The following is a 13,749-nucleotide window of genomic DNA, read 5'->3' as shown; positions in this document are numbered from 1 at the left end:
AACAACCGGTAATGACGTAAGTCCTACGTCATCAGGACTTTCCCGCGCGCGGACTCCCCGTCGCTCGGAAAGACGAGGCCCGCCGCCATATTGGGCCACGTCGCTCCGACGCCGCGCGACCCGACTGCCAAGCCGGTTCGCCCGACTAGACGGTGAGTCGCCACAATTTAATATAATTCAATGCCCCAAATGGGTATGCCTTGAGCACCAATCTGTTCTTGAATTTTCATTAGTTTCTATTTTAGGAGCTTTACTCCCTTTCGCACTTACCAAATTAAGTAAATATACAACTAACCCAATGGTTAAACATACAATACGAATATGGTTTCAATTTCGTAAATTTTTTGCATTGAATACATTTAATTTGTCAAGTTCCATTCAATCTATTTTTTTCTTTCATCCATCCAGAGCTGACTCAGCTTTTTTTCCATATGGAAAAGGAAGGGAATAGTATGTTTTCGTGATCTATTCATTGATAACTGTTTTTAATCTTTTGAACAATTTTCTAATAAATATAACTTGCCTAGATCACACTTCTTTCGAGATTTGCAGATTAGAACGTTTTTTTAAAAAAAAAACTACTATACCCTATTTTCCGTCACTTTACAAGATTGAGACTACTAAAACAATTTTAGGTCTTAATCCTTATCAGAAGGGCTTGATAATAATAAATTAAGATTTAATTATGAAAATACTTCTAGAAACATTAGAAAAAATTATAAATGAATGGGAAAGCGAACTCCAGTCATCTATACCTATAGAGACTTGGAAGAAAATTCTTCATTTAGTTAATACATCTTCAATGTGTGCCAGACACTCGTTGATACAGTTTAAGGCAGTCCACAGGACCCACATTTCCAAAGATAAGTTAGCTCGTTTTTACAACCATATAAAGCCTATATGCGACAGATGTAAATCGAATGTGGCTTCTATGACACATATGTTTTGGTCCTGACGTCTTTTGGAAAAATATTGGAAAAACATTTTTAACATTATTTCAAACGTATTGAAGATTGATTTGCAACCTCACCCTATCACTGCAATGTTTGGATTACCAGGGATAGATTCGGCCCATTTACCTGCTTCCGCTGACCGTATAATTGATTTTGTTACATTAATGGCCAAACGATCCATTTTGCTTAAATGGAAGGATACAATACCCCCTACTACTTTTCAATGGTTTTCTCAAACTATATCATGTTTAAACTTGGAAAAAAAAAGGAGTGGTACTGTCGATCCTTTGCTTAAATTTGAAGAAATTTGGAGTCCATTTATTCAATATTTTCACATGATGTCAATCCCCTTTCAATAACGTTCCAACTTGGAGGAACGGACTTGACGACATAATACTGCTCTGTTTATGCTGAGAAATTTCAGCCCAGTTTTTTTTTAGTTTTTTTTGTTTGTTTTCTGTATTTTTTTTAGTTTAGTTCAGTTTATATTGTTTACAATTTTTCTTATTTGATTTGAGTCATTTAATTTATATAATAAATCGTTTTCTTTTCTTTCTTTCTGTTATATTCATTTACTAAGATATCGTTGGATCTACAGATTTTTTTTATATTTTATTGTTCTTTATGATTATCTATTCTATGATTGTTATCCTGATCTCTTTGTATTACATGTATAAACATTGATGCTAGGTATCAATCTGTATTAATTTTAAAACTAGTAAAAAGATTGAAAAAGAAAAAATTCCATCTTATCGTACAAGTGCTCCTTCCAATGGCCTTAGCTCCTCCTCTGCTCTCTTCACACACCTGATTGTGTGCCTTAACACACCTCCAGAGTTGGCAACAAATTCGCTGATGACGCCACTGTTGTTGGTCGAATCGCAGGTGGAGACGACTCAGCTGACCCGAGTGAAATAGGTCACCTGCGACAATCTTTCTCTCAACGTCAGCAAAACTAAAGAACTGATTGTTGACTTCAGGAAGGGGAAAGGAGGCTGAACATGCGCCAGTCTACATTGGGAAATGGGCGGTGGAAAGTGTCAACAGCTTTAAATCCCTGAGCATTCGCCTAACCGATGAGTTGTCCTGGGCGCAGCAGGTAGATACAATTACAAGGAAGGCACGCCAATGTATTTAATAGCCTGGAAGGTTCAGGATGTTCGGCTTGTCACCGAGCAGTCTGCCAAAGTTGTTCAGATGTGCTGTTGGACGTGTCTTGTCTGGTTGCATCACAGGCTGGTACGGAAATTCCAATGCGCAGGAACGTAAGAACCTGCAGAGAGGAGTGCACCCAGCCCAATACTTCGCGGGTACAGACCTCCCTACAATCGGTAGTAGCTACAGGACGCGCTGCCGCAAGAAAGCAACACCCATCATCAGCGATCCCCACTATCCGGGCCATGCCATCTTCACACAACTACTCTCAGGCAGGAGGTACAGAAGCCTGAATTCCCACACCACCGGGTTCAAGAACAGCAACATCTCTTCAACCATTCGGTTCTTGAACCAACCAGCACAACCAGAATCACTGCAGTTTAGCAACACTATGACCACTCTGACCACCTTGCACTAAAATAGACTTTCATTTGGTCTGAATGTGTTTTATTGAAAAAATTGTCTACTTTGTGATTAATTTATGCTTTTTTTCCTGTGAATGTTGTGTATTTGGCGCAATGTGCCTGTGATGCGGCTGCAATAAAGTTTTTCATTGAACCTGTGCAGACGCGTACTTATGCATATGTCTCCACTTTGTCTTCTAACAGCAGGGTAGAAGCTGTCATTGAGCCCAGTGGTCCGTTTTCTCAGGCTTTTGTGTCTTCTGGCCTATGTGGGGTGATGAGAGAATGTGCGTGGTGGGTGGGTGGATGAGAGAAAGGGAGAGGATGAGAGCAGTACGACAGAGCGATAGAGAAGGAGAGAGTCAGTGCGAATGTGCTGACAGACTCTTTGACACTGTAACTCCAGTTCACTTCAACTTTATAAAGCTATTCAGTCCCAACCCACTGCTCCCTACGCCTCCCCTCACAACTCACACTCCGGACTATCACTGATCCCCACCGTCCCTCTGCTCTCGAACGCCACCGTGGACCAATTGATGACGTTTCTCCCGAGGCACCCACAACCCCGGTTGATCTCACTGACCTCCCTCTGCCCAAGCACCCGGTCCCACAGGTTGACCCGGGACAGCTCGTCCACGAAGGACTGCTTCGCGTCAAAGCCACCCCCCCCCCCACCTGGTCTTGCTCCTGACCCAGGATGACCACCCCACCACCTGTCACCTTCAGCCCCTGCCGGGCCGTCTTAAACAAGCTCCGCCTGCCGTCTGCCCACAGGGTGATCCGTCCCGTCTCCGTCTGCCAGCTGACGCAGACGTTACGGAGCAGCGAGCCAGGCTCCGGCAGCTCGAAGGGGATCTTCTGGGCCGCGAGCTCCAACTGGAATTTCTGTGGTCCCAGCACCCAGAAGAGCAGCTGGTTGGCGTTGTCGGGCGTGGCGTAAGAGAACAGGGCGTGGTTGCGTGTTAACTCGGTGGCTGAGAACAGGCACAGAGTGAAGGACCTCAACTCGGGGAATCGGCGCGGCAGCAGCTTCACGTAGGAGGTGGAGGACGGCTGGGAGAAGATGAGGGACTTGCCCCGGAGTCCTGGAGAGATGGAGGGGGAGAGTGAGAGGGGAGACAGTGCAAGAAGAAGAGACAGAAGTTGGGAGGATATTATTGAGGGAGTGGGAGAAAGGGAGGGAGAGAAGATAGAAAGGAATGTGTGGAGAGGGAGGAGGAGGAGGGAGAGGAAGGTAAATCGTAATTTGGTTTATTATTGTCACATGAACCTAGGTACAGTGAACAACGGTGTTTTGCATACCATCCAGAGAGATCATTTAACCACATCAGTACATCGAAGGAGTATGAGGGAAAATCAATAACAGAATGCAGACTAAAGTGTTTGAGCGACAGAGAAAGTGCATTGCAGGCATAAAATAATGTGCAAAGTCAGAAAGTGGTAGATTTTGATGTCGTGTCCATCTAATCGGACCAGGGAACCGTTCACACATCTTATAACAGTGGGGTAGAATCTGTCCTTCAGCCCTGTGGTTCGTGCTTTCAGGATTTTCTATCTTCTTTCCAATGGGCGGGAGAAAGAGAATTTGTCTGAGGTGGGAGGACGGGAGTGTCGGGCGATGGAGGAAGTAGAGAGGGGGAGAGAGAGAGACATAGAGAGGGAAGGAAAGGGCAGAAGAGGAGAGAGAGGGAGGGAATGACACACACACACACACACACACACACACACACACACACACACACACACACACACGCGGCCCAAACCCGCTCTCTCCACTTTCCATCACCTCCAAGAGACGGTGATAACTTGGGATCTTTTAATGGAATGTCATTCTCCACCTCGTCGACTCCCCTGGGGATTCTCGGCAAAAACCACCAACGTCATAGGCCACAACCTCCGTCGCCCTCGGATCCCAACCCGATCATGCCTGCAGGCCCAGCCCACACACGGATCCTACACTCGGCAAGTGCCCCCCACCACTGTATATGAAACTACCATGTGACCCGCAGCTGTTTGGGGTTAGTATCAGACGTCGCTCAGGGATCAAGGCGCCGAGGGGAAGAGACAGCTCCCTCCAAGTCGCACCTTTTCTAGACCCCGTTAGCCCCCGCATCCTTCCATCCAATAGTGGGAACATTCTGGGTGAACGTAGAGTTACACCAGGAGGGAGAGGTATTTGGGGTGAGGAGAGAGGAGGAGGTAGAGGGTGGAGCACTTACCTCCGCTGACGGCTGAGGTGGGGTGGACGCCCACCAGGAGGGCGAGGGTGGTGATCAGTCTGTACATCTCGCCTTCTTCCTGTAGATAACCAGCGAGGGTGTAAATCTGAGTCGACCTCCGCAACTTCCCTTTTCCCACCCCCACCGGCTCATCCTGCTCTCTCTCTCTCTCTCTCTCACCCTCTCTCCCCCTGTTTCTTAACACTCTCCCGCACCGTTCTCTACGCCCTCCTATCTCCTCTTTCCCTCCCTCTCACCCCTCAGTCCATCTCTCCCTTTCTCCCCTCTGGCCCCTCTCCCCTCCATCCCCCTCCCCTCCTTAAATAGCTCAATTCTAACCCTCCGCCCTCCACACCCCTCTCTCTCTTTCCGTCCCTCTTCCCTCTTCTCTCTACACTATCTCACTCTCCACCTCTCCCCGTCTCACCCGTCGTCCCCCTCTCTCCATGCCCCCTCTGCACCATTTTCTCAGTACCCTCCCCCTCTATCACTTTCTCTCTCACCCTCCACCACCTTTTCCCCACTCCCTCTCCCCAGTCTCCTCCTCGGTCTCCCTCCACTCCTCTCTTCACCCCCTCTCCGTTTCTCTCTACCCATGGTATCCCCTTCTATTCTTACCCCAGAAGGGAGGAGAGTGGAGTTCAGAGGGAATAATACATCAACCATGATCGAATGGCTGAGCAGACCCGATGGGACGAATGGTCTCGTTCATTTCCTGTGTCTTTTGGTCTTTGTAAACTCATCGAAGTCTGGGAGAGAGTTCAATACAGCGAGGGGGAGACTCTGCGGAAGAGGAGAGTGAGGTGGGTATGAGAGAGATCGAATGGGGTAGGAGAAAGAGGGAGTGGTGGTGAAGGTATAGGAGTGAGAAGAGGAGTGAGAGAGGTGGTGTGGGAGGGAGAAGGGCGTGGGAGCGGGTCTGGGGAGCGACTGACTGGGTGAATAATGTTCAAGCAAACTGAAGTTATGGTGTCAATGAGTCTGTGTGTACTCACCCTCACTGACACACACACACTCTCGCCCTCTTCCCCTCTCTGCCTCTCCGGCTTAATCTCTCTGTCTCTCTCTCAACCTCTTCCACCTCTCTCTCACCCCCCCTCATTTCCTCCTCTCTCCACCCTCTCTCCCACCTTCACCCCTCCCTGTCCCTCTCCTCCCTCTACGATGCTCTCCCTCTCCCCTCCTTTGCTCTCTCTACCTCTCTCCCTGCCCCCTTCCTTCTCTCTCCTTTGTCTCCCTTCTTCTCGTGCTACCTCTCTCCCGATATCTTACATCTCCCTCTACCTCCACATCTCTCTCCACACTTTCTTGCCCACCCTTTCCCCTCACACTCTCCCTCCATTCTCTCTCAGTTCCTTCTATTTCGATCCGCGCTCTCGATCCCCCCTCTTTTCCTCCTCTCTCTCCCACTCTCCATATTCTCCTTTCTCTATTCTCACAATTTCACTCCCTCACTTTCTCCCTCCCGATTTCCCAAACCTATCTTCCTCAACCTCTCTCGCCTCAATCCTCCTCCCTCCCGACCCACTCAATCCCTCTCCCTCCAAACCTCCCTAACCCTTCACTCTCTCCCTCCCTCCTTTCCCCCACCCTCCCTTCTCCCCTACCCCACCATCCCCAGCTTCCTCGCTCTTCTCTCTTCCTCTCATCCGCAACAGTTATCTCACTCCAACCATCCTTCCTCCTCCCTTCCTCTCCCCTAGACATTTTCTGGCAGTTTGCATCGTCAGTTGTCTCCGTACTCACACTTGAAATGCTGCGCGGGCACAGAGAGTCTCTGCACATCTGTGTACAGTCTCTGTTCTCTGTCCCGCGTGGGGATCGTGTAGATCAACGGGGATGGAGCCACTGACCCAGTAGTCACTGACTGTGGACCCTCCCCATCTCTCCCCCAGTCACTGAGCCGACTGGACAGTGGTGGTTAAATATTAAACTGGTCGCCTCAATCTCCATAATACCAGGTCACTGACAAGGGTTGGAATGTGAACACTTTGTATATCTTCCCCTTCCCCCTTCTCCTCCGTATTGGAAAAATACTGACTGATTGCATCACAGTCTGATGCAGTAATTCCAATGCGTGGGCAAGTAGTAATCTGCAGAGAGCGGTGGACGGCGCAATGCATCACGGGCACATCTCTCCCCACCATCGGTAGCATCTACAGGGGGCGCTACCTCAAGAAAGTGACATCTATCATCAAAGATCCCCACCATACTTGCCATGCGATCTTCTCACAGCTACCAACGGGCAGGAGGTACAGAAGTCTGCAGTCCCACACCACCAGGTTCAAGAACAGCTGCCTTCCTTAAACCATTTGTTTCCTGAACCAACCGGGACAACCCAATCACTGCCTCATGAGAGCAACTCAATGACCATTTTACAGTAAAAGTGACTTTTTTGTTCTAATTGTGTTTTCTTGTAAAAAGTGTCCAATTTATGTTTATATTGATTTCCTTTTACAGGGGAATGTTGTGTCTCCGATGCCTGTGATATGACTGTAATTTTTCATTGCACCGGTACGTACATATGCATTTGGCAATAAATCCGATTGCAATTTTTCTTTCATTTTTTTCCTCTCCTCCCTCCCTCCCTTCCCTTCCCTCCACTTACCTTTCCGACCACTCCACACCCTCTCTCCGAGCTTCCCTCCCTCCTCTTCCCCCTCTCTCCGCTTCCTCCCCATTCCCCTTCCCTCCTTTCTGTCATATTCACCCTCCCTCCCTATCTCCCTTTCGACCTCCGGTCCCCTCCTTTTCTCCCTCCCCTCGCTCCATCGTCCTCCTCCCTTTTCTCCCTCTCACCTACCCTTTCTCCCTCAATCACTCCCTCCATCCCTCCCTTCCCTCCTTCCCCTCCAATTTCACCTCCCACCACTCCATCTTACCCTCCCTCTTCACTCACCATTCCCCTCCACCCGCCCTGCCGCTTCCCCTCCTTCTTCCCCTTATCTCTGCTTCCGCTTCTTCCAGGTCTCTGCGGCGTCCCTGACCTGGGACAGAGAGGGAGAGAGTGGGAGAGCAGGAGCGGAGGAGAGGGAAGCAGTGAGAAGGGACATAGAAATATTGCGGAAGGGAACCGGTAGAGGAAATAGCGAAGGAAGGGAGAGAACATGGGGAGTAAAAGAGAGGGAAAGAGAGATAGAAATAGAGAGTGAGGGCGGAGAAAGTAGAGAGGAGAAAGTAGAGGTGGTGGAGGGTGAATATGAGGGACGAGGGGTGGAATTTCCCCACTAACTCTCCCTACCTCCTTGCTGCCCAACAGCTCTATCACCTTTCACCCTCGCCACCACCTCCCTCCTCCTCCTCCATCGCTATCAACTCCCTCCCCTGCTGCCTCCCCACCAACTGCCTCCCCTCACTCCTTCACTACTCACTACATGTCCTTTCACTCCCCACTCCTCTCCTCCCCCTCCTTCTCCCTCTTACCCTCTATCCCCTCCTCCCCACATATTCTCTGACAGTTCTACCTCCGCACTCACACTTCAAGGTCTCTGTGCCTGTGATGCGACTGCAAGTGAGTGTTTTATTGCACCGGTGCACACATGTGCAGATGACAATAAATTCGACTGAAACTTTTATCTCTTCCCTCTCCATTCCTCTTTCTTCTTCCCTCTCACTGTCTTCCCTCCAGTCCCTTCCCGCTCTTTCCCTTCCTCACCTCCCTTCCCATACCTCTTCCTCTCTCCTTCCTTTTCTCCCTCCCTCGTTCCCTTTCTACCTCCCTCTCTCTGTATCTCCGTTTCTCACTTCTCCTCTCACTCCCTCCCTTCCCTTTCTACCCACTAACCTTCCCTCCCTCTCCCTCCTCCTTCCACTACCTTCCCTCCTTCCTTCCGCTACCTCCCCTCCCTCCTTCCCCTCCCCTCCCTTCCTCTCCCTCCGCTCCCTTCCCTCCAACGTTCCCTCCCTTCTCACCATCCACCCCATCTCCTTTATTCCCGACACCCGCCCTTTCCCTGCCCCTTCATCCCCTAACTTCCTCCGCTGCCCCTACCTCCAGGTCTCTGAGGTAAGCCACTCATCTGGGATCTAGAAGGAGGAAGTGGGAGAGCCGGCGAGGCCGAGAGAGCAAGGGAGAGGGGGAGATAAACATATGGCGGAAAGAGCAAATGGAGGGAGCGAGAACGAAGTCGGGAGAGAAGGTAGAGAAAGAGGGGAGTAAAAGAGAGGGAAAAAAGAGGGGGAACGGAGAGTGAGGAGTGAGAAAGCACAGAACTTGAGAAAGTAGAGAGGGTGATGAAGCACTGAGGGAGAGAAGAGGGAATAAGAGGGACGAGAGACGGAATCTCCGACCAGCTCGCTCTCACTCCTCACAAACTCCGTCCCGTCCTACAGCCACACTAAATCCCACCTCTCTTCCCTCCCCACCAACACCCTCCCACCCCTCCCTCCCAACAATTCCCACCTCTTCACCCACCCCACCAACTCACTACCCTTCCCTCCTACCTACTCCACTCCGCTAACTCTTGTCCTCCTTCCTCCCTCCCTCACTCCCTACCTCCCTCTCCCCTCCTCACCTCCTCTGCTTCCCTCTTCACTCGCGATCTCTTTCACTCCCACCCTCTCCCTCTAACGCTCCGTCCTCCTCCTTCCCACACCCTCACACATTCTCTGGCAGATCGTTCTCTGTACTTACTCAGGATGAGCTGCACGGACATAACGTGTCTCTGCACCCCTGGATCTAGACTTTGCTGACTGTCCCGGGTGGCGATCGTGTTGATCAGCGGCGATGGGCTCAATTCCCCAGTGGCCACTGACAGTGGACGCTCCCCATCGCTCCCCCAATCATTGCACCCTCTGAGCAGTAGTGGTTCAAATTTAAATACCTTGCTGATAGCGAGTTATTGACAGGGGTTGGAATGCGTGCACTCTGCACATCTTTCCCTCCCAGCTGCTTAACTTCAACAATTCGCTTCTTGAACTAACCGGCACAATGACAATCGCAACTTCAGTACAACAACACAACGACCGCTTTGCACGAAAATTGACTTCGTGCTTTTTTTGTTGGAATTGTGTTCTTTCTTCGAAAATATGTATCTAAATTTGTTCAAGTGATTTTTTTTCTGGTGAGTGTTGTGTGTCAGATGCAATGTGCATGTGATGCGACTGCAAGTGAGTTTTGCATTGCGCCTGTGCAGACATGTGCATCATGCAACAAGTTAACTGCGACTTTTCTCTCTTTTTTTCCTCTTTTTCCCTCCCGCTTCCTCCTCCTACCCACTCCCTCTGCACCTTCCCCTTCCTCCCTCTCCCCACCCTCTGTCCATCCTTCCCTCGCCTTTCCACCAATCTCCCTACTCCCCTAGCTTCCCACTCACCTTCACGCTCCCCATTCTCTTCTCTTTCCTCTATCACTCCTCTCGCTCCCCTGCCCTCACTTTCCTCCCTCTCATCCTCCTTCTCACCGTCCCTCCATCTCCCCCTCCCTCCATCTCCCCCTCCCTCTCCCTCCATCTTTCCTTCCTTCCCCTCCTTCCATCTCTCCCTCCTTCCTCTCCCCACCCTCACTGATTCTCGTCCCTTCCCTTCATTCCACCCACACTCCTCTCCGGCTTTCCCTCCTCTATCACTCACCCTTCCCTTCCTCCAACCCTGCCCATACCGCTCATTCTGTCTGCTTCCCCTCCTTGCAGGTCTCTGCGGCATCCCTCACCTGGGAGTGGGAGAGGGAGAGAGTGGGAGGGCCGGAGCCGACGAGGGTGGATGGGAGAGGTGGAGAGAGAAATGCGGCAGAAGGAATCAAAAGGAGCGAAATTGGGAGAAAGGGGAAAAACACAGGGAGATAAAAGCGAGGAGAGAGGGACAGATTCAGGCGGAGAAAGTGGAGTGTGTTTGAGAAAGTAAAGATGCGGAGAGGAGGCGAATATGAGGGACGAGGTGACGAATCCCCCAAACACCCTCGAACCTCCTTCTTTCCCAGCAACTCTTTCTCACTCCACCCTCCTCACTCCACTCCCTCCTCCATACAAGCAACTTTCTCCACCTCCTCCTAACTGCCCCTCCCCTGTCCTTCCAACCCTTTCCGACACATGCACTCCTTGTTCGGTCTCCCACTCCCTCACACCCACCTGGCTCCCACTCATTCCTACCAAACTCATTCTGCATCCCACTGCCAGCTGCGACTTACTCGACCCACCTACCTCCCTCACTGTCCCCACTCACCTCTGAAATCACTTAAAAATTTTCCAGCAACACGCACACTGCTCGAGGGACTCTGCCGTTAAGCAGCCTCTGTGGGGAGGGGAGGGCGAGGGGGAAATGGGGATGGGGAATGAGGATGTGGAGGTGGTGGGAATTAGTGCTGGAAGGGGATGTGGTGGGGAGATGAGAGGGGAGAGACGAAGGGAAACGATAGGCTGTTCGAGTCATCAACCGTCTCGTCCCGTGGGATCCGTGTGCCTGTTCCACATGTCCCGCAGGATCGTCCCCTGCCTCGGTCTCATCTCAACCTCCCCGAACTCGGTCACCAACATTCTACTGCCCCAAATTAATTTCCTACGTTCGCGTGTCAACACTGACCCAACCCAACCAAAGGGACCCCATTCCGGATCGGGCGAAGTTCTTGCGGGGGAGAGCGAATTGCCGGAGAGAGTGAGAGGGGATTTCGTAAGAGGGGGTGAGAAAGAGAGAGAGGGTGTGAGAGATAGAGCTATGTGAGAAGAGTGAGAGGGGGCTGAGGGAGGGGATAAGAGTGAGAGGGAGACATTTTGGTGAGAGGGAGATGGTGAGAGGGGAATGAGAGAGTAGAAAGGACAGAGAGAGGATGAGAGGGCGTTTGGACAGAGAGCGAAAGAATAGTCACATGTTCATCGAAACACAGTGAAATGCATCTTCACGTGGAGTGTTCTGGGAGCAGACCGCAAGTGCCGCCACGCTTTCTGCGCTAACATATCATGCCCACAACTTCCAAACCCGTTGGTCTTTGCAATGTAGGAGGAAACCGGAGCACCCGGAAAAACCCACAGAGGCACACCGAGAATGTACAAACTCCTTGGAGACAGCGGCTGGAATTGAACCCGTGTCGCTGGCGCTACAATGGCGATAGCTGACCGCTGCCCCCGTCTGCCGTGCCTGACTGCATGAGAGGGGAGTGGTAGAGAGGCGGCGTAGAAATGGGGAGAGCAAGAGGTGCGAGAGAAAGGGGAGAGGGTGGAAGAGGAGAGTGAGCGGTGGGAGAGCGAGGGTGAGCGAGAGAGAGAGGAGAAAGTGGGAGAGAGAGGGAGAGAGAGAAAGAAAGAGAAGTTTGAGAGACGGAGAGGGTGTACTGGGAGAGAGGGGGAGGGAGAGTGAGTGACAGTGAAGAGGGATTGAGCGACAGAGAGGGGGAGCGTGGGAAGAGGGAAGGGGAGAATGAGTGGAGAGGGAGAGAGACTATATCTCTTTCTGTGTCCGTGATCTCCTTTAGATGTTGTGGGAATAAGGTGCTGACGAGAGGTTGCCGCTAACAAAGGACTCAGGACAGGAAAGAATTTTGTTTTGGAAGTTCACGATATGTGGCAGATCAAGAGGCGAATTGTATCAGGAATAAAGGGGTTCGGCTGACGAGTGCGGAAATCTGTCAGTGATGCACGGGAGATACTGTGTTCAAGGGTTTACGGCAGAAAGGTTTATTGGGAGGTCTCTCGCTGCCAGTGGCGGGGAACAGGTTCAACCGTGGGGAAGTATTTCAGCGAGTGGGTACTGAAGGGAAAGGACAAGGGTCGTGTGTCAGGGAAGGATGGAAGAATTAGGAGCATCGGGGAAAGGGACTGTATTTAAGCAGTGGGGTTGACAGGAAAAGGCGGTGTGGAAAGATTTAAAGGTGGTAATGGGTTGAAGAGCAGAGTGATTTCGTTGAAGTGGAGTCAATCCAGAGTAAATGAGCCTGCCTAATGGAACCTGCGGTTCCCCATGATGCACCGCGGCAGAGAAACTGCTCCGCCAATGAAGAGAGAGGCCGCGCTGCCTCAGAAGAGAGAGGGGAAAAGGAAGGACTCCGCTGTGACGTCACCTGAAAGTGTGACGCCCAGATATCAGCACCGCACCTGACCCTGGTGAACCTTCTCTCAATGTCCCGAAATCAGTAGAGGAGCGCGTTGATGCAGTTGTCGCAGTATGAGTGTGGCAAATGTTCCCACCTCCCCGCCCACACACAACAAGTAACCTCAGCAACGTCTTCTGCACCCGACTCCACCCGCATGCACATAGTTTCTTTGCGGAAAGATTACATTTGACGGGGCGACTTCTGCCGACGTCACGAATCTGAGTGGGATTGTGGGTTATGAGGAGGATGCAATTCAACAATGCAGGTGAGCGGTCAGACACATTACAGCCAGAGTATAACACAGATACATGTAAAGCTACCACAGTGGCAGGGAAATCAGGAAGGCAGCATGCTATTTGATCAGTGATAGATTGCGAAATGTTGACGTACAAAGGGAGCTCGGTGTCAATGTGTCAGTGACTGAAAGAAAATATGCAGGCGAAACAAACAGTTAAATTAAATGGTGTGCAGAAAGCTGGTCCGCCCTGACAATAATGAATAAACCATTTTAAATAATGTTTGTAAAGAAGTTCAAATCAGAGACATCTGCAGACAACTTTAATCACATTGTTAATTCCAAGGGTTTCATAACTGTCTGCTGCAACTCCCTCTCTCGCGGCTGCAGGTAACGATTCTTTCATTGGTTGTGGGTCGCTTTGGGATGGGTGAGTTTGTGAAAGCTGAGCCGTTCTTACCTCCAGTCTCACAGTGTCGCCTGTCGCTTCTAAATCCACCGTGATTTGAACTACAATTTCCAGTGCATTGTTGGTCTCTGGGGAAACAATGATCATAGGCTCAACATACAAGTCCTGTGCTGCCTTTCAGTGAGTGTCTGCATGTGTTTCTGATTTCCCTCACCCTGTCTTGAAGTGTGACAGCCTCTGACACGGAGTGCAGCTGCCTCTGGATTATTTGTGTCTGCCTCTCCCTTTGTGTGTGCATTGCTACGTTTGCATTCCTCCTGGCTCAATCTGTGTGAGGGTATATGCTTCTGTTAA

The 13,749-nt window shown here is 50.6% G+C and overlaps 1 protein-coding gene across 5 annotated transcripts in view; it reads right to left on the bottom strand.

Moving 5' to 3' along the window:
- LOC127567145 (mucosal pentraxin-like) overlaps positions 1–13,490 on the bottom strand; it is a 17,979-nt gene extending 4,489 nt beyond the window's left edge. Inside the window, exons 1-3 of one of the 5 annotated variants that reach the window (XM_052009841.1) lie at positions 5,418–5,514; positions 4,732–4,810; positions 3,370–3,597 (exon numbers count right to left, since the gene is read on the bottom strand). In XM_052009841.1, the coding sequence (XP_051865801.1) occupies positions 3,370–3,597; positions 4,732–4,810; positions 5,418–5,474 (364 nt within the window). In that variant the 5' untranslated portion in view covers positions 5,475–5,514. The other 4 variants (XM_052009846.1, XM_052009849.1, XM_052009842.1 and 1 more) reach the window with 4 other exon arrangements.
- Positions 13,491–13,749: the final 259 nt, after the last annotated feature.

This window comes from Pristis pectinata, unplaced genomic scaffold (assembly GCF_009764475.1).
Source record: "Pristis pectinata isolate sPriPec2 unplaced genomic scaffold, sPriPec2.1.pri scaffold_142_arrow_ctg1, whole genome shotgun sequence".
Classification (NCBI taxonomy): Eukaryota; Metazoa; Chordata; class Chondrichthyes; order Rhinopristiformes; family Pristidae; genus Pristis; species Pristis pectinata.
The sequence above is the reverse complement of the archived record's forward strand: the minus strand, read 5'-3'. Positions and strand labels throughout refer to the sequence as shown.